Source organism: Hippopotamus amphibius, chromosome 6, assembly GCF_030028045.1.
Source record: "Hippopotamus amphibius kiboko isolate mHipAmp2 chromosome 6, mHipAmp2.hap2, whole genome shotgun sequence".
Classification (NCBI taxonomy): Eukaryota; Metazoa; Chordata; class Mammalia; order Artiodactyla; family Hippopotamidae; genus Hippopotamus; species Hippopotamus amphibius.
Window position 1 is genome coordinate 83,321,880 of NC_080191.1, and position 21,137 is coordinate 83,343,016.

General features: G+C 43.2%; 1 protein-coding gene across 2 annotated transcripts; it reads right to left on the minus strand.

Annotated features, from left to right (window-relative positions):
- Nucleotides 1-608: 608 nt before the first annotated feature.
- On the minus strand, nucleotides 609-19,912 carry OGFRL1 (opioid growth factor receptor like 1). 2 transcript variants are annotated; one of them, XM_057739735.1, is made up of 7 exons: nucleotides 19,605-19,912; nucleotides 14,615-14,701; nucleotides 14,398-14,476; nucleotides 7,147-7,225; nucleotides 6,985-7,051; nucleotides 6,735-6,880; nucleotides 609-2,277 (listed from the first exon to the last, which is right to left on the minus strand). In XM_057739735.1, the coding sequence occupies exons 1-7, from the start codon at nucleotides 19,842-19,844 to the stop codon at nucleotides 1,611-1,613; spliced, it is 1,365 nt and encodes a 454-aa protein (XP_057595718.1). In that variant the 5' UTR covers nucleotides 19,845-19,912; the 3' UTR covers nucleotides 609-1,610. The 2 variants fall into 2 exon arrangements, with proteins under 2 accessions (XP_057595718.1, XP_057595717.1); XM_057739734.1 differs by having other exon boundaries at nucleotides 14,398-14,479.
- Nucleotides 19,913-21,137: the final 1,225 nt, after the last annotated feature.

A 21,137-nucleotide genomic window follows, 5' to 3' on the forward strand; every position in this document is an offset into this window, starting at 1 on the left:
GTAGGAAGCAAAAACTGGCATAATATGAGAAATGATGAGAAAAATACTCTATATTTATTGGAATATAATATATAACACGAGTGTTACTAACATTCATATAAAATAAGTCAGATTTGAGCAACAGTGATGTTTCATGTAAACTTCAAGGCAATAAAATCCTTCTAAAGGCATACTATTGGTTTATTTTCTAGAAACCCTCTGCTAAAAATCTTCTGATCAATAAAGGCAACAGAAGATGACATAATGTGATTAAAAAATAGGACACAGTAAAAACTCTCTGGGGGTTAAAGTCAATAGAACTTTCCTAAAGAGCCTAGAAAACACACAAAAGCCAATTCCTTTTTAAATGAAATGAAGTAAAAACATTTTTTTCTATCAATTGCTTTCACTATATTTGTATGAATGCTTTGAAGTTCTCACCACAGTGTCTGATTGTTTTTGAATGTGTAATAATAATTAGTACTAATATTATAGGAAAGAAAGCTATTTGCTCTGACCCAATATTAACACATTCAGTGCTTACTAAAACAATATATGGGATGTCAAGTCTATTCTCAATTTCAAGGTTTGAAAACTTGGAGATGCAGCAAATGTTATTTTTTTTTAAGATACACTGTGGACTAAGCAATATTAACTTCACAGTCCACATAACACTGAGATATTCATGGTTTTAGGGACCACTGCCTTGTTGCCAGTGCAAGATGCATGCCTTTTAAAAGTGAATAATTTCCTTTCTTAATTTTAAATTCTGTAGTCATTTGCATTCAGAAACAAGCACCAAATTTATACAGAACAGCCACAGAAGGCAAAGTTCTCTCCTTGGACTTCTGCATCAAAATTTGTTTTCAAGCACTTAATACAGAAAAACATTTTTATTATTTTAAACAAAGCAAATTCTTGAAATCATACAGCTGGCAGTCCCCTCTGTTCCATGTAAATGTCACCGTAGGAGATCATCGGAATGTACACTAGAAATGCAGGTGCCTGCGGCACAGGTGGCCACTGAGGGCGAGGATGGAGAGGGGAAGAGGAAAAACAGTGGGACCTACACACGGGGAGAGGGGTGTATTTCTCCCCAAGAACATCCATCCCACTTACCAGAACCTAAAAATAAACATGCTGAGGTGCTGTAATGGTAAACTCCAAATTTCTTTCTGAATTCATCTGAGAAGACCAAATTCTTTCTTGCAGCTTAAAAAAGGGAACCCATAAATCGGACAAAGGGTGGCAACAGAACGAAAGTATCCTCTTGATTCTCTTCATGTAGAATGTAGTCTCTCCAAAGAATTTATTTGCTATACCCAAGACTACATGATTATTTCCAGATGCAATGAAAATAATTTAAAAGCAATTGTTGTGTAAAGGATTCGAAAACTCACATCCCAAAAGTGTTAGAGAATACATTCATTAACTGGGTCCTGTCTTCAGACTTCCTTTTAAATCTTAAACTCACTGTCATCTGAAATAAAAATCAAGTGACAACTAAATGCTCACAACAGAAATCACAAATATCTGGCTACACTCAGAAACGTCGCCTCTGTTCCTCAGAGCACACTGTACAGCAGCTTTTTCCTCCCTCACCCACATGGGTTTGGGGGCTTTCTGATAATTCACTGTAACTGAGCTTCATCATGGGAACCTGTATCTCCAGGACTTTCACAGTCTCTGTTATGGTTTTCACCTTCTTCATCTTTTTCGGAGGGAGACGCACTCTCCTTCTTCTCCCCGGGATGGGCAATCGTCTTTTCCCCTTGAGGACTGGAACTGTCTGCATCACTGTCTCTCTCGGCGTCTCCCAGTCTGGCGGCCTCAGCGCCGGGCTCTGAGCTGGGCCTCTCTGTCTCCTCCCCCTGCTCCCCAGGTGCCACTTTTTTGTCTTCGGCTGTTTTGCTATTTACATGCACAGCTGCAGAGGAATTTTTGGAGTCCTTGGGTTTTTTGTGCATAGACGCCTGGCTGTGATGCCCGGAGGTGGGCAGGGCGGGGGTCTTCGGGGCTTTGCTGCCCTCGGGCTGTTCCCTCCTCGGTGGTCCCCAGATAAAATTCTCCGAGGGAGTGTAATGTTTCTGGGCGAATCGCAGGAGCTTTCTCCTTTCCCTTCTGTCTCTAATTGTGTAAACGAAATACTCCAGAGCGCTCTGTTTAATATTGGGAATAGTATTTTCCACAAGAGCCTCATGAAGAATAAATTTTACAAGAGGAGATTTAAAACTTTCATATCCAAGCTCGCCGAGGCTTTTCAGAATACGAGTGATCCTTAAATAGTTGTGCTGAGACCTGGAAGAGGATTGAATAAAATGAAGGAGGAAAATTAGGTGGGGGAAAGCGGGGGAATAAAAACCACTGGGAAAATACTTTGATGGAACTGTAAGCCATGAAAACATGCCTTCTAATGACTTTGCTAAAAGCCGTATTAGACACCGCTAAGAAGAATAAAACAGGAGCTGTGAAACCCCTGTCCCCCGGTGGAATGCCAATCTATGTAAAACTCAAACACATAAAATAAATTCTCCTTGTTTCTTTAGTTCTCCGTATTTGAAAAAAATTAGATTTAAGACGTATCCCCACTGATGTTGAATTGTTGTTTGTTTATTGAGGACACTGAGGATGACCATCTACGACACAAAAGTATTATACTGGTCACAGGTAAACAGTGCTGAGCATTAGCTCCCAAAAGTACGATTTACAGGGTCAGCTGCTCAGCAGCGCCCACCATACTAACCAACTCAGAAGGAAAGCAACAAAAACCATTCTACCCTGCTGGAACAATTCTGACAACGGAGGCTAAACTGACTTACTTAGCAGAGCCAAGAGCGTGGGCTTTAGAGTCGAATTGAATTCACATCCCTGCTCTGCCACCGACAGCTAAGAGAAATCACGGCATCTCTAAGGCGCAGGATCCTCACCCGTAAAGTGGGGAAAAGGGCCCACACCTCACTGCACTTGTAAAAATCAAAGCAGCGGGCTTCCTAGGTGGCGCAGTGGTTGAGAATCCGCCCGCCAATGCAGGGGACACGGGTTCGATCCCTGCTCCAGGAAGATCCCACATGCCGCGGGAGCAACTGAGCAACTAAGCCCGTGTGCCACAACCATTAAGCCTGCGCTTTAGAGGCCGTGAGCCACAACTATTGAGCCCATGTGCTGCAACTACGGAAGCCCACACGCCTAGAGCCCGTGCTCCGCAACAAGAGAAGCCACCACAATGAGGAGCCCACGCACCACAATGAAGAGTAGCCCCCACTCACTGCAGCTAAAAAGAAAGCTGCCCACAACAAAGACTCAACACAAGCAATAAAATAAATTTATATAAAAAAAAAGCAGCTAACACATATGCTCCAACGTGTGGAACTCAATAAATATGAGGCACTATTTAACATTAATATAATTATTGGTATTGGTATTATTCAGATTTGGTATTAAGGTCTACCATATGTGTACCTATCACAACTTAATTACCTCCTTATCTTCCATCTGTGGCCTCTCTCACCTCTTCTTTCCCTATCACAGGATTTAAAATTTTGTTTCCAATGGCACTGACTCCAAAGATGCCTCTTTCCCCACACTGCATTAACATCTTTCTTTTTTGTCCCAAGGCCATTATCAGATGAAAGCTTTCCAAACCTATTTTGCCACAATTCATAATCTTACTTAGCCCAAGAGTTGCTTTATTACAAACACCAGGCTGCATCCTAAGGGACTCTTCAGGTCCATGTATTAATCACATGTGTCATCAACAGCCTGGGTTAGTTATTCACCAATATTGCCCCACAATCACCACTTATTCCTAACTTCCCCAAACCTGTTTATCCCTCAGACACTGAACTTCAAACAAGCATCACATATACCTGCCCTGGCTTCCACAAGGGCTTGGTACTCACTTAGGAATAACTAGCAACTTATTTGGGAGGCATGGAAAATGACACTGAATTGTCTAAGGGATGGAAGGTTGTGGTTCCATGACCTTATATTTTAAGAAGAGAGTTAGTTTGGACACAATTAAACTCTTAATAATTCGGGCTCACCACACACTGGAAAACACAAGTCCAGTAGTTTTCATTATCTCCAGCCTTCTGTGTGTTTACCAAAATAGTGCTCTCTTAACATTCAACTCTTTGAAGGCCAAAGGGTAAAACAGCAAAGATACATTTCAGTTTTATGAATCTGGAATAACCAGTCTTTTAAGACAATAAAAATTTGAGTGAAGTTAAGACAATGTGTCTTTATCAGCAGGACCAACCTAATAGTTAGATTAGGGTAGAGTTGGCATACCCTAAAAAACTGGGTGGTAAAATCCCAACATCTGCTTCATAAGTCTATTCGAAAGAGATCTATAGAAAAGTGGGAGAATGTTTTCCTTTAAACATCCCAAAGAGGAGTTACATGACACAACAACATTTACCATATTAGCAAGCAGCTCAGTGCCACACATCCAATCCAAGATGAATGACCAAGATAAGATTTCTGGGCACACTTCTCGGTATCAACATGTTCTCCAATTGAAAAGTTTACATAACAGTAGAAAAGGACAAACACTTGATGTAGAGAGAATAAAGATCAGGATTATGGAACAAAATTATACAAAAAAGAAACTGGGTGCTTCAGAATGATTTGAAATAAATGTCAAAAAGGAATACAAAAAACCCCACTCTCCTAGAGTTGTGAGTAGACTTTGGGGTCACACAGCAGATTAAACAGAGAAGTTGGGCTTCCAGACACAGGTAAGGGCAGTAAGAAGGGCTGAAGCCATCAGAAAGACTAGGTTGGCGAGGAGAGGACACACAAAAGCCAAGAACCAGGAGACAGAACGTAAAAGTGAAAGGGGATTCCAGGGTCTAAAATACAGCTCAGTAATCTAAGGTGATTAAAATAAAATTGGAATAAGAAAAAAAAATATCAAATTGTACACTTCAAATATATGCAGTTAACTGTATGTCAATTGTATCTCAATAAAAGTTTTTAAATAAATAAATAAATCAAACTGGAAATCCATCTGAGTGGTTGGTCTGTATATCTGCACTCTCATGTTTGAAAATGTTTTACCTCTTTTAGTCATGGTCACTTGTTCACTAAACTTTATTTCACTTGATTTTCATTCAATATTTTTTGTCTGCTGGGCTACTATAAATACATCGAGTTCCCTGCTGACTCTAAAAAACTCAAGATGTCACACAGATTAAAACACAAATAAAGCTGTATGTAATACCCACGGAAAGGAAAAATTGGTGGCGCGAAGAAAGGAAGCAGGATGGGGCAGTAAGGGACAGGCTCCCCTCCCCATTCCAAGCTGGGAGAGCATTTAATGAAAGCCTTCAGAAGGGCTATTTCCAGCTACCCATTAGAGGATCTGACAAGAAAACCTCAAGGAGGCATTAGGCAGACAACCCTGTTTGTTCATCATTTATTCATTCAACAAATGGTTACTAAATAACATTGCTATTCCGACCAAATAAAAAACAAAACACACCACAAGCTGGACATGGAGATTCTCTAAAACGATATTTGTAAGTGCATGGAAGATGAGATGCTATCAGATTCTCTTCAAAGGTTGACTTCTGCCATCCTTTGTGTCAATAGGCTACTTGCACACAGTCTTCTGTGACAGTCTGACACAAGTACTTGGAAACTCTGCATTGCTCAGGCAGAGGCAATATGCACTTCTGCTATAAGTGCTCTACACAAATCAAAGTTAACTTGAGTCATGAGTTAATGGGTCTTCTAGTCAAGATCATAAAGCTTTATGCCACATCCTGCGTGTTTTAGTGCAAGCTACCATTTTAACAGTGTTGATTATAACCGATAAAGTAAATGGAAGGCTTAAACATCAATACTGTACTTATGCTCATTTTCCAAGGCAAGATAAAAGTGCTAGAAAAACACAAAAAACTTAATCAATGCAAAAAATTCTGCTTGGGACAGAAAAATTTCTTAGGTTAGTTTTCTTTTCTTTTTTTTTTCTCTTAGTACTTGCCCAGTTCAGCTAATTACAAGCTGCTAAAAATGTTTAAAGTTGGTTTTATAGTCCAGTGCTCATAAGTCATCCTATAAGTAAACAGAAAAAATAGCCAGTTTGCATGCAAAGAAAATAATAAAAAAAATTAACTTTGGGTATAAGTAATAATGAAAGTTATAAATATCCAAGCAAAAGAATACAGCAAATCAATTCCAAATAAACTGGTAAAATTTTCTTCACAGGTGTTTGGCTTTATTAATCAAAAATGGGCTTCTGGTTTTGACCTAAATGGCGAAGATTCTAATTTTCCCTCTATCTTAGTAAAATGTATGAGTACATCTCAGTCTTATAAACTGATTTTTATATGTCATCGGCTTAACTCATGGATTTAATCTAAGGAGGCACATGCCTGAGGAGCAGACTGAGCTACCGGAAGCTTACAGCCTAGGGGAGGGGCCTGGAAAAGTGTGTACAAACAACCACAAATGCCGAGAAACGTGGTATAAAGAGCGAGCAAGGCCACATGTGGCTGTGGGCTTTGGAGACACTTCAGGAAGAAACAGCTCTGAAACCTAGCAGGCATATTTCTACCTGGAATGTCATTCTTTTTTGGTCATTTCTTTGTTTTGCTTTAGAATATAGAACAGGAAATAAAATGCATTTCAGGTGAGCTTTCGAATTCAAATTCCTGGGTCCATCTGCTGCTTGTTCCATGAGCCATAGAGAATTCCAACCCAGGGAAAACACTAAGCCAGCCCAGGACACACTGCGGGGCTTTACTTACTCATTCAGATGCTGAAACCTTTCCTGCCAGTTCACAGCCCGAGCAACATTGCCAGTTTTATCTATCAGTTTTATTCCAAAAAATTCCAACATCATTTTATAAGCCAGGAGGAATCTTCTAATTGCTTCTTTTGTTTTCTTGAATTCCTAATGAAAAAAGAAAAGTCAGCTGAGTGACTCAGAGTTACCAGGGCCATCAAATAGCAATATTATCTCACTAATTCACAGCAAATGAAACGAGCTTGCCTTACCTCAATTTCATACGTAGTTAGTTCTTTAGCATAAAAGTTCAAGCCTTGTTCTCTCAGGGGGAAAAGCCTACGTTTTAGAAAAATAATATTTTTATATTAATGTTTTTTGGGAAGCATACACGATTAAACAGGTCACGGTTCGGGAGAGAGCACACGACTGACCATTGGATGTAGGTGTGGTTGTGTTCCAGCTTCTCATAATCTCCTTTCCACTTATTGAGAACTTCTTCAATGTAAACACCTACAGAGTAGAGATTTAGAACACGAACCAGACGTTTAAAACATTGTTGAAGGCATTTTAAGACTGAATCACTTAAGCCTATGCTAAAGCTTTTTAAAACTTAATAACGGCACACAAGAACAATGATTTTATGAGATGAATACCCTATGCAATATACTCAGTTATGTAATAAGCCTAATTTAGAAAACAATTATGGCACCTCAGATCACAGAAAGTTATATTGCATGGTAACTCTAAAGCAGAGGCCAGCAAACCATGTCCTGCCATCTGTTTTATAAATAAAGCTTTATTGGAACACAGCCATGCACATTCATTCACATCTTCTCTGTTATAACAGGGGAGCTGAGTAGTTGCAACAGAGAGGTGTGGCCCACAAAGCTGAGGATATTTCTTATCTGGCTCTGTACAGAGAAAGTTTGCCAACCCCTGCCCAGGAGGGCCACAGCGTTCTTTAAATACTAGAGCAAATTAAAATGAAATGTATCCCAGGCCAAAAGAAAGGAAAGAGACAAAGATGGGAAGAAGAGAAAGGAGAGAAGCAGGGAAAAGAAGGAAAGGGAGGAAAGAAAAAGGAAAGGAAAGGGAAAGGAAAAGGTGGTGAGCGTCTCCTAGCTGCAGATTCCGGGATTACACACGGTGTAGCCAACCTGCTGAATCCACCCAGCACGGTCTCAAATCAGCCTTACCAGCCCCGCTTTACTACTGAGGAAATGGTGTGATCTGCTCAAAGTCATACACCAACAGAATCAGGAGTAGAACACAGGTCTTTCCGGTTCTGAAATGTAAGCGCTGTTCTTCACCACATCCTACTCTTCTCCTGTAAGAACTTATTACAGCAAAATCCTCTGCTTCCCAAATCTGTCTAGGTCCTCACAACGGACTGTGTGGCCATTTAGTCAATTTTACAGAAAAAGACACAACAACGTAATATTTCTCTAAACTTAACTCATCTCATTCTTGTTTCCTCAGAGATCACCGGTTTGTACTAGAGGTCCACGCTCGAGGTTTTGGGTAAAAGGTTGTGTTTTAATCATCAGCATGTGGAAACCATCCACCTCTACAATTTCCCATTTGGTTCCCCTTCCATCCCTCCTCCTACTTAGCAAGTAAAATACACCATTGCAGGCTTATGCTTACTGGCAAGTGGGTGTGTGTGTGTGTGTGTGTGTGTGTGTGTTTACACATACTGAGAAGGAAAGTGTAAGCTGATGTAATTTATAGAATAAGCTAGAATAAACTGGAATGACATTTTATGTGACCTTAGCTAAAACTTCTAACCCCCACCAGTCTTATAAGATTTCCAAATAAACTATGTAATAAAGACTACAAAACATTATTGCATTGCTTTAAGTTATTGCTCTCAATTACTACTTCAAAAACTAATTCACAATGGACAGATCATCCAAACAGAAAATAAATAAAGACACACAAGCTTTAAATGACACATTAGACCATCTCGACTTAATTGATATTTATAGGACATTCCATCCAAAAACGACAGACTACACGTTCTTCTCAAGTGCACACGGAACATTTTCCAGGATAGATCACATCTTGGGTCACAAATCAAACCTCAGCAAATTCAAGAAAACTGAAATCATATCAAGCATCTTCTCAGACCACAACGCCATGAGACTAGATATCAATTAGAGGAAAAAAACTGCAAAAAATACAAACACATGGAGGCTAAACAATTCACTCTTAAACAACCAAGGAATCACTAAAGAAATCAAAGAGGAAATCAAAAAATATATAGAAACAAATGACAACGAAAACACAACAACCCAAAACCTATGGGACACAGCAAAAGCAGTTCTAAGAGGGAAGTTTATAGCAATACAGTCCTACCTTAAGAAAGAAGAAAATGATTGAATAAACAACCTAACCTTACACCTAAAACAACTAGAGAAAGAAGAACAAAGAAACCCCAAAGTGAGCAGAAGGAAAGAAATCATAAAGATCAGAGCAGAAATAAATGAAAAAGAAAGGAAAGAAACCATAAGAAAAATAAATAAAACTAAAAGTTGGTTCTTTGAGAAGATTAACAAAATTGATAAACCATTAGCCAGACTCATCAAGAAAAAAAGGGAGAAGATGCAAATCAACAGAATTAGAAATGAAAAAGGAGAAGTAACAACGGACACCTCAGAAATACAAAACATCATGAGAGACTACTACAAGCAACTATATGCCAATCAATTGGATAACCTGCAAGAAATGGATACATTCTTAGAAAAATACAATCTTCCAAGACTGAACCAGGAAGAAATAGAAATCATGAACAGACCAATCACAAGTACGGAAATTGAAGCAGTGATTAAAAATCTCCCAACACACAAAAGCCCAGGACTAGATGGGTTCATGGGCGAATTCTATCAAACATATCGAGAAGAGTTAACACCTATCCTGCTCAAACTCTTCCAAAATATTGTAGAAGGCGGAGCACTCCCAAACTCATTCTACGAGGCTACCATCACCCTGATACCAAAACCAGGCAAAGATGTCACAAAAAAAGAAAACTACAGACCAATATCACTGATGAATATAGATGCAAAAATCCTCAACAAAATACTAGCTAACAGACTGCAACAGCACATGAAAAAAATCATACACCATGATCAAGTGGGGTTTATCCCTGGGATGCAAGGATTCTTCAATATACACAAATCAATCCACGTGATACATCATATCAACAACTTGAAGGATAAAATCCATATGATCATTTCAATAGATGCAGAAAAAGCTTTTGACAAAGTTCAACATCCATTTATGATAAAAGCTCTCCAGAAAATGGGCATAGAAGGAAATTACCTCAACATAATAAAAGCCATATATGAAAAACCAAAAGCCAACATCATTCTCAATGGGGAAAAACTGGAAGAATTCCCCCTAAGAACAGGAACAAGACAAGGGTGGCCACTCTCACCACTATTATTCAACATAGTTTTGGAAGTGTTAGCCACAGCAATCAGAGAAGAAAAAGAAATTAAAGGAATCCAAATTGGAAAAGAAGAAGTAAAATTGTCACTCTTTGCAGATGACATGATATTATATATAGAAAACCCTAAAGACTCTACCAGAAAACTGCTAGCACTCATTGATGAGTTTAGTAAAGTAGCAGGATACAAAATTAATGCACAGAAATCTCTTGCATTCCTATACACTAACAACGGAAGAGCAGAAAGAGAAATTAAGGAAACTCTCCCATTCACCATTGCAACCAAAAGAATCAAATACCTAGGAATAAACCTGCCTAAGGAGGCAAAAGATCTGTATGCAAAAAACTTTAAGACACTGATGAAAGAAATCAAAGATGACACAAACAGATGGAGGGACATTCCATGTTCCTGGATTGGAAGAATCAACATCATGAAAATGTCTGTACTACCCAAAGCAATTTACAGATTCAATGCAATCCCGATCAAATTACCAATGGCATTTTTCACAGAACTAGAGCAAGAAATCGTACGATTTGTATGGAAACACAAAAGACCCCGAACAGCCAAAGCAATCTTGAGAAGGAAACATGGAGTTGGTGGAATCAGGCTTCCTGACTTCAAACTATACTACAAGGCCATAGTGATCAAGACAGTATGGTACTGGCACAAAAATAGAAAGGAAGATCAATGGAATAGATTAGAGAACTCAGAAGTAAGCCCAAACACATATGGGCACCTTATCTTTGACAAAGGAGGCAAGAATATACAATGGAAAAAAGACAGCCTCTTCCATAAGTGGTGCTGGGAGAACTGGACAGCAACATGTAAAAGAATGAAATTAGAACACTTCCTAACACCATACACAAAAATAAACTCCAAATGGATCAAAGACCTACATGTAAGGCCAGACACTATAAAACTCCTAGAGGAAAACATAGGCAGAACACTCTATGACATCCATCAAAGCAACATCCTTTTTGACCCACCTCCTAGAATCATGGAAATAAAATCAAGAATAAACGAATGGGACCTCATGAAACTTAAAAGCTTTTGCACAGCGAAAGAAACCATAAACAAGACTAAAAGGCAACCCTCAGAATGGGAAAAAATAATTGCCTATGAAACAACGGACAAAGGATTAACCTCCAAAATATACAAGCAGCTCATGAAGCTTAATACCAAAAAAGCAAATAACCCAATCCACAAATGGGCAGAAGACCTAAATAGACATTTCTCCAAAGAAGACATACAGATGGCCAACAAACACATGAAAAGATGCTCAACATCACTCATCATCAGAGAAATGCAAGTCAAAGCCACAATGAGGTATCACCTCACACCAGTCAGAATGGCCATCATCACAAAGTCTGGAAACCACAAATGTTGGAGAGGGTGTGGAGAAAAAGGAACTCTCCTGCACTGCTGGTGGGACTGTAAGTTGGTACAGCCACTATGGAAAACAATTTGGAGGTTCCTTCAAAAACTACAAATAGAACTACCATACGATCCAGTAATCCCACTCCTGGGCATATACCCAAAGAAAACCATAATCCCAAAAGAAACTTGTACCATAATGTTTATTGCAGCACTGTTTACAATAGCCAGGACATGGAAGCAATCTAAATGCCCATCAACAAATGAATGGATAAAGAAGATGTGGCATATATATACAATGGAATATTACTCAGCTATAAAAAGGGATGAGATGGAGCTATATGTAATGAGGTGGATAGAACTACAATCTGTCATACAGAGTGAAGTAAGTCAGAAAGAGAAGGACAAATATTGTATGCTAACTCACATATACGGAATCTAAAAATGGTACTGATGAACTCAGTGACAAGAACAAGGATGCAGATACAGAGAATGGACTGGAGAACTCGAGTTTACAGGAACATCATGACCTGACCTACCTGGACAGCTGTAAGAACAAAGGATTCTAACACCAAGAAGTTTGCAACAACTAACTATGCCCCTCCCTCCTTTTGCCTTTAAAAGGGCTTTGCTGAAACCCTTCGAGGAGTTCAGGCTTTTGGGGGGCATGAGTCACATGTCTCCTTGCATGGCCCTGCGATAAATCTTTCTCTGCTCCAAACTCCAATGTTTTGGTATTGTTTGGCCTCATTGTGAGTCGGGCACACGAACTTGCGTTCAGTAAAAATTCTGGAGGCTCTAATCCAGTATGACTGGCGTCCTTATAAAGAGGGGAAATTTGGACACAGGCAAGTACAGAGGGAAGACCACGTGAAGACATAGGGAGAATACCATGTGAACATGAAGACAGCTATCCACAAGCCAAGGAGCGAGGCCTTCCCTCACAGCCCTCAGAAGGAACCAAGTCTGCTGACACCTTGATTTTGGAGTCCCAGGCTCCAGAACTGTGAGACAATAAATTTCTGCTATTTAAAGCACCCAATCTGTGATACTTTGTTATGGTAGCCATAGCAAATGAATACAAGTGGCCACCCAGTGAGTACACAAAACCTCAATTTTGATGGTGGCAAGGGTGCCCTAAGCATGCAGGAAAGTTTGGGGCCACTATATGGAAACAGAAGGCTTTGAGGAGTGTAATGGGACAAAGGGAAGAAAACCTGCAATAGGAAAGAGGCCCCACGAAGCCCTGCTGCCTTCCTACCCCTGCTGCCTTTCTACCCATGCTGCCCATGCCAGCCCTGCTACCAGGAATAAATCCACCAGCCAGATTGTTCAGAATCATGCGTATTGGGGCCAGAAATGCATTATTTAATGTTTTTGCAGCAGATGTACCTTTTTAATTTGGTTTTGTTTTAGGCTAAAATTACAATATTAAATTTTAATATTCAAACATTAAAAAAAAAAACTAATTCACTGTTAGAAACACAAAAATAATTGAGTTAAATACTGTCATTATCTCTGTGTTCAATGTTTTTAATGTTGAAGGCATTCCTTTGGGTAAACTTTATTAAATTCACACCAGAGCCAAATTAACAATCTATCGTTGCATTTCTTCAAAAGGTTTTCTTATCCCAGGTCCTACAAAACTAACAAATTTAATTAATACTATTTCAATGAGTAAATAAAGCAGTATGTTTCCACCGTCAGTAAACACCACAGGGCATTTTTGTCTAGAGGGTTCCTTCCAAAATACAGCAGACGTCTGGGACACCAGAAACCAGCTAAAGGCTAATGGATTTGGCCATCTCAGCAATGTTCTTTCATCCTAATTCCCAACTGTTGCGTCTGCCAGGGTACATACAGGGAATTCCTTAGATATTCTTCAGCCAGCTAGTTCATCAGAGAATGCAAGGTCCTGCCACTTGGAGAGCTTTGCAATCCATGACCCTCGTTCCCTGACTCATGCTGGTGTGGATTTGGCTGGGTTTCTACTGAGAGCAAAGAACAGCAGCTAGGGCCATCTGGTCACCTCACAGAGATTAAGGGCTCTACGGAGAGCGGCCAGCTCTATGGTTTGACCTGGATAAAATGAGGACGCCCACCATGGACCACAGGCTGGTGCCTGGGGGAATCATGCACAGTACCACGGAGATTGCACCCTGTCACTAAAGGTTTAGAAAATATCCTAGGAGGGCAACTGTAGAGCGTGGAGGAGGGCAATTTTATTGGCAGAGTTGCGTGGAGATCTACAGTATGTAAGGTTCCCTCCCCAGGACGCTGGAATGCTGAACTGGGGCTGCTCTAGCTACCCCCAACCTTGAATCTGAAAATCGACAGGAAAGATTATTCCAAAAGAAACACGACCTTTCATTTATGTTCTAAAGATTTTGGGGGTTTGGCACAGTGAAAAGAACACTGAACCCTGGAATCCAGACCCAAGTCTATGATCAAGTGACCCAACAAGTGAGTCATTCAAGCTTCAAGACCCAGCGACTCCATCTTTAAAAGCAGAAAACTGAATCTGATCTCCATTATAGTTCCTTAATAACCTGATACTCTATGGTTCTAGAAATCTCCTCTTTTCCTCTCACAAAAATGGCCCCCACTACCTTTCAGACAGTAGTCGCCACTGTAAACAGGTAGTGAGAAGGAATTGCTAATCCTCAAGTTATGCCCCCAGAATCTGCCAAGCGGATGCTCATAGCTCAAGGGTCTAGGACTCTGGGGACACAGTGGACTGCAGGACAGAGTAAAGCCAGTCAATGAACAGTGAATGTATTGACCATGGAATAAATAAAGAATAACTAGCGGTACCACTATTTAAAGTTTGTTTTTTACCAAGGATAGCAGATTACTCACCATCAGGCTTAAATGGAATTTTATTCTTATAAAAACGAAGATTGCTCAAGTCATTTTGATATCGGATATCTTTGAAGTTCTGCTAAAGGAAAAAATAAATCAATCTCCAGCATATGGATATATAAAAGAGGCACAAGGACCTTCCTTGCACATTTGCTCACCAGCACCACAAAATAACAAAAAGAGAAGGGAGAAAACAAAAATTCTGTAGTCTTACTGGGTACTGATGTCGGTATTTGTACAAATCCCTCGCAGCATAAAAACTTCTCTTTGGTTTGGCGGTTGCTTCCGTGGAATCAGCCCCCTAAAATAAAAAATGAAATTCCACGTACACATTGACGCAAGGTAATTTCACCGAGAAATTTCCAGAGCAAACTTCAAATAATGAATGCCCATAAAGAAAGCCTGAAAAGTGTCAAGCTGTCCAGATGAATGAGACATTTTACATGTGCTCTTTTTATTTTTAAGCTCTTTATTGGAATATAATTGCCCCACACTCCTGTACCAGTTTTTGAGGTACACCAAAGTGAACCAGCTGCATCCATACATACATCCCCATATCCCATCCCTCCTACCACTCCCCCGGCACCCTCCCTGTCCCGGCCCTTTAAAGCATCACCCATCATCGAGTTGATCTCCCCTTGCTAGACAGCAACTTCCCACTAGCAATCCATTAACAATGCTTACTAGCAACATCTGTTGGCATTCTCGTTTCCTGTGTTGAAGCCAATCACATTTGTCCTAAGGTGTTTTACTAAATAAAAAACTTTATTATTCACCAAAAGCCCACAGAGGCCAAATGTTGTAGATCAGTATCCATTAGAAACAGAACTTAAAATGAATTCAAGACCTATACTGTACCAGAGGTTAAAGTGATTTCACGACAAAACTTCTTATAAAAAATTTTTCATAAGATGAAAAAAAAGTGTTAAGATAATCAATTCTACAAAGAAAACTGTCATTCATTTTGCAATGTTTCGCTGTACTTGGAAGTCAAGTAATATTTATGAAAGGAAAGCGGGCTTTTAAAACAAATTAAATAGCTTTCTAAACTCCACCCTTTACAGCACCATAACAAGTACATAAAGGTATGAATAACCTTTGGTTAATTCCGTGATAATACAATGTGACATAAGGTAGCAAATTTCAAATATACAGCCACAAAGCAATAGCAGCTCTCAGCTGGAATGAACTTCACATTGCAGTAACTTATCTGTGGTAGTTTATTCATACTATTTAAATTCTACACAAAACTCCCAGCCCCATGACATAATTTAAGTTTAAGATACAAGTCAGTATAATCAGTTTGCATCCTCTAACTACATACAAGAACATGCTCTGGGTCCAATGTCATGCAGAAGGGCAATGAGACTGGTGACAATGATGAAACAGATGACAAAGTTTAGGTCTGAATATTCATGAAGAGCTTCGCCCCCGCCCTTTTCTCCGCAGCCCCTGCCCCAACCTGTGCTGACAGACTGGCATCCTCTAAGCAGTTTTCACACGTTTCTGAAGTGGCGTGATTCTCACTATTACTACAAGTACAGAGACACTTACTTGAACTCCAAACTCGCTGATGTTTAACAGTGGCTACTCTGTCACATTACATAAGCAAGGCAAAGCTTACATTCTGGTCCTTGCCACACATTTCAAAATAGCTCTGCCTAGCAGGTTTCTGAATCTATTTAGCCTGAGCTACAACCCCATGACTCATCATCCTACATGTGTACAGAAAGCACTTTTCCAGTACAAAGCACATATATTATTTCATCCGATTCTTATAACCCACCTGGCAGGCAGGTAGGAGTGCTTCCATCTTAGAAACAAGGTAACTCGGGCTCGGAGAAGTTCACCAACACCCAGAGCCCAGTGATAAGGCAAGAAGGAGAACCCCTGGCTCGGACTCCAAGTCCAACTAATTAGGTCTGAATCAACTTCAGCTCCACCAAACGCGAAGGATCATTATAGAAACTGCGGTGTAATGTCAACAGCCCCAAACTGGAAATCAGGATATCTGGGCTGAGTCTTCACTCTGCTGCTGATTTGTGAGGCTTTTAACTGAATCCTGGTTTGATCATCTTTGAAATGAGGAGAATGACACATCCTACCTACTTCCCAGGATTATCATGGGACCGCCCACCTCCTCCATCCTCTAATTGTGCCAACCGGCCATCACCATCCCTGCTCCCCCCACTTCCCGCTCCTCTGGTCTCTCTATCCCACCCCCTTTCACCTGCTCAGCCACAGGTTTTTTGTTTTGTTTTGTTTTTTAAATTTTATTTATTTTTTTTTTGGGGGGGTACACCAAGTTCAATCATCTGTTTCCATACACATATCCCCGCATTCCCTCCCTTCCCTGACTCCCCCGCCTCGAGTCCCCCCCACCCTCCCCGCCCCAGTCCTCTAAGGCATCTTCCATCCTCGAGTTGAACTCCCTTTGTTATACAACAACTTCCCACTGACTATCTATTTTACAGTTGGTAGTATATATATGTCTGTGCTACTCTCTCACTTCGTCTCAGCTTCCCCTTCACCCCCTGCCCCCTCCCAAACCTTGAGTTCTCCAGTCCATTCTCTGTATCTGCATCCTTGTTCTTGTCACTGAGTTCATCAGTACCATTTTTAGATTCCGTATATGTGAGTTAGCATATAATATTTGTCTTTCTCTTTCTGACTTACTTCACTCTGTATGACAGACTGTAGTTCTATCCACCTCATTACATATAGCTCCATCTCATCCCTTTTTATAGCTGAGTAATATTCCATTGTATATATATGCCACATCTTCTTTACCCATTCATTTGTTGATGGGCATTTAGGTTGCTTCCATGTCCTGTCAGCCACAGGTTTTGTTCCTTAACATATCATTCCTAGTTCCTGTGTCACCAAAACGTCCCTGTCTTCTGGGTCATTTCCTTCAGCAAACATGCTGTAGTACCTCTAATCTTAAAACAAACATATACAAATTGGAACTGACCCAAACCCCATCTCAATGACAGATCCATAGCTCTGCTCCCTTTTACAGTAAAACATCACCAGAGACCTGCCCACAGTCCCTGTGTGTCTCCTCTTGTCCCACGACCCACCCCAACCAGCTTTCATCCTCCGCATTCCATCCAAACGGCCCCTGTGAACGTCACCTAACAAACTCCCATCTTACTGAGCATCTTTGTCAGTGCTCGACTCAGGCGACCTCCCAGCAGCATCGGGCAAGCTATCCCCTCTCCTTGCTGAGACACTGTCACGTGCCACACCTGCCCTGGTCTCTTTCTGATCTCATTGGTCTCCCTGGCCAGCTTCATCTTTGGTGCCTCCTCCTCACATGCTCTCAGTGGAGGAGCGCCCAGGGCTTGGCCACATTTCTCACGCTCCTTGATGACCCCGTATCTTCCCAGGACTTTAAATACCTCCACTCTCACATGCTGATGACCTCAGTCCTGGACTGAGACTCCACTCACAATTAGCTACTCACCAACTGCACCAGGATGTCTCATGGGATATTAAACTCAAGGGTATTCTTTTTTTGTCTGGTTTGGGTTTCTGTTAGTTTGTTTTGGGAGGATTCTTGATTTAACCTCTGATGCTGCTTTTTCCCTAGACTTCTCCATCTTTGTTAATGGCACTGTCATTTGTCAAATATTCACTTGGACTAGGAATACAGCAACAGAGCTGGTAAGAAGTAGTCAGTCCGGGATAGACTTTAAAGGTAGCTCCAGTAGTTCTTGCAAATGACTGTGGGGAGTAGGGAACAGATGAGGTGGACAGTCAAAAGCAGCATTAAAAAGTAGAAGTTACATGGTGATACTGACAAGAAAAATTAATTAAAGGGGAAAAGAAAGGGTTGGTGCCATCTACCACTTACTGCGGTTGCAATTAACTGATAGGAACATTAATTATAAAACTGTTTTATACAGATGGACCAGGTTAGTTGGACTAATCTGAGCGGGTGTTTTTTGACATCCCAAATTTCTACAGAAGGTTACTTCATTGGGAGACAAGTGGAAGGGGAAAACACTGGAATACGGCATCTCATACTTCCCTGAGGTTAAGTTCGCAAGGCAAGATGACCCAGCAGCAAGGGGCAGAGATACATTAACGATTCCAGCAGATCAGAGGTTCTGATGCTGGTTACAGGCATACTTGGGTTTGCACCTCTCTCTCCCTGGATGATCTTGGGCAAGTTTCTCCTTCTAAGCCTCAGGTTTCTCTAAAAGGGGGATTGAGTCAAAACAGCAACTCCCACCTCACCCCACCCCCGGAATTGCAGTTGATGGAAATAACGTGTACAGCATAGAGCCTGCACTGTTTCCTCCTGACCAAAACAGACATGATCCTCAAGATGTATGAGGCAGCCTTCCCATAAAACATACTTGCTATACTTGCTGATTCCTCTGCTGGAGCCAAGAGCCCGTGGTTACATCAGACTTTGGGCTCCATTTCCCACCGTCATCTCCCCAGGGTTGATGGGGAGGAGGGCCTGACCCGCGACCACCAGCCAGTCAGAGATGCGCGCCAGGCGCACTTCAGAGGCTTAGCCATGCAGCAGCTCCTCTTTAAAGTTTTCTGAATTATTTCCAGTCCATCAGAGGTTAAAGGATGTATTTATTTCCTTACTAACCTCTCCTCTGAATTACAGTGGGCAAATGACAAGCACAGCTGGATCAACAAGTCTTCTAGGTGAAATAAGACCTTTGAAGCGTGCCCTGAACTCCCGGGTTGGAAGGCCTGACACGGAATAGGAATCCTGGCGTTTTAACGTCGCAGGGGGACCTTCCCCAAGACTCCACACAGCCGGAGACCCCAACATAGGGAGTGGGCTCGCTGCTGCATCGCAGTCCCACCTCATTCCGGGTCATTTTTACCAATAACACGCACGAGACCGGTTTCCACAATCCTCTATTTTGAGGCAGGTTCCTCCCACCCCGCCTTCCATCGCCCGGCTGCTCTGCGGCGGCAGAAAAGACACCCCTCCAAGTTGGGTTCTGCCCGCAGGGACCGCCTCGTCCTGCCCGCGCTCAGGCCCCAAGCCGGCAGCGGGCGGCCGCGGGCGACCCCCGCGAGCAGGCCTGGGTCCCGGGGCAGCGGGACGGCGCGGGCAGGACGAGCCGCCCCGCCCCGCCCCCGCCCCGCGCGCGGGGGTCGCCCGGGGCCGCCCCCTCCCCGGCGGCGTCCCCCCATCCCGGCCCGAGGCCCCCGCGGCCGCGTACCTGCTCGGCGCCCGCCGCCTCGGCGTCCCGGTCCGGCGCGGGGCTGGCGCGGGGCCGGCCGCCGGCTCGCTCCGAGGGTTCCAAGGGCTCCGGGGGCTGCGCAGGCTCCCGCCCCGGGCCCTCGCCGCCGCCCGGCCCCAGCTCCTCGGACTCGGGCTCCGAGTCCGTCTGCCAGGTGGAGTCGCAGTCCTCCACGGTGGTGGGCTCGCGCACGCTGACCCCGCCGAGCAGGTTGCCCATCGGAGAGGCGGGCGCGGGGCCGCGGAGGGCGCGGGCGCGGGGCTCCGGGCTCCGGGCTCCGGGCTCCGGGCTCCGGCGGCGGCGGCGGCGCTAGGGCCCGGGTAGGGCCGCGGCCGGGGCGCTGGGCGGCACCTCGGCGCCTGGCCCGCTCTCCCTGCGCGCGGCGAGCGGCGAGATGCGAGCGGCGGGCGCAGGGCGGGGAGGAGCCCGCGGCCCCGGGACCGCCGCCCGCGCCCGAGCCCTAGCCCGCCCATCGCTCCCGCCTCCCGGGCCCCGCGCGCCGCGCCCGCCGCTCTGCCCCCCGGAAGGCCCGCCTCCCTCGGCCTTGGACGTGCCCTGGGGGAACGGATCGGGGTCCGAGGAGGCGTAGCCGTCGTGGAAGAGTACCGTCCACACCCCGCCCCCTCTCCGGGCTGGTCCGGCAGGAAGATGGATTGGCCGCAGCAGAAGACAAAGCTGGTGGTGAGCGGGCAGCACGTCAACAGAAACCCCAAACTACCGAGACTGCATCTGGGCAGCCACCGGGGTCCCCGCGGACTGCAAAGTCAAAGCTGTCTGTTGCCTCATCCAAGGAGCAAAAGCAGCAGAACCACCGGACTTTCACGTTCATCTGGGGATGGTTTCACTAACACCCACTCCGCATCCTTGCTTGGGGGAGAATAAAAACTCAGAATCCTTGGCCCCTTGGTCTGTTCTGAAATGGAAGGACAGCAGGGTAAACGTGTTACAGAAGTACCTAAAGGTGAAACAGCACGATGGAACAAGTGACTCCTGTAAACTTTGTATTACGACCTTCCGACTAGAGGCGGCCACGCCTGCACGTGCGGAGCCGGTGCGGAGCCCATCTGCAGACTGTGGGCTGAGTAAACAGGTTCAATGTATAAGAAATTGCTGTACTTGAAATAAACAGCTTCTTTCTAAATGTTTCGTGATGGTAGGAGACCGCATGAAGGATGATAGGCTGTTTCTAGGGCGAGAACAGGTGAACAGGGTACCCATTCCGCAGGTAAATCAGGACTGCCTCTCTTCAAGCATTGCGGCTGTGGCTCTGCCCCAATCAGTTTCTGACCTTGGACAGGTCACACGGCTACTTTAAACCTAAATTTCCTACAAAATGGGACACAATTTTCTCTTCAGCGTCCCTTGAAGCCCTGACTTACTATGATCCTGAATGATCTAAAGCTCAGTAACAGACACACAGACCAGACACACAAAAAGACTTGTTGGTCATAAGGGCTTAGTGAAGAAAAAATGGGGCAGCAGGGGGACACACGAATCCAACTGGTCAGATCT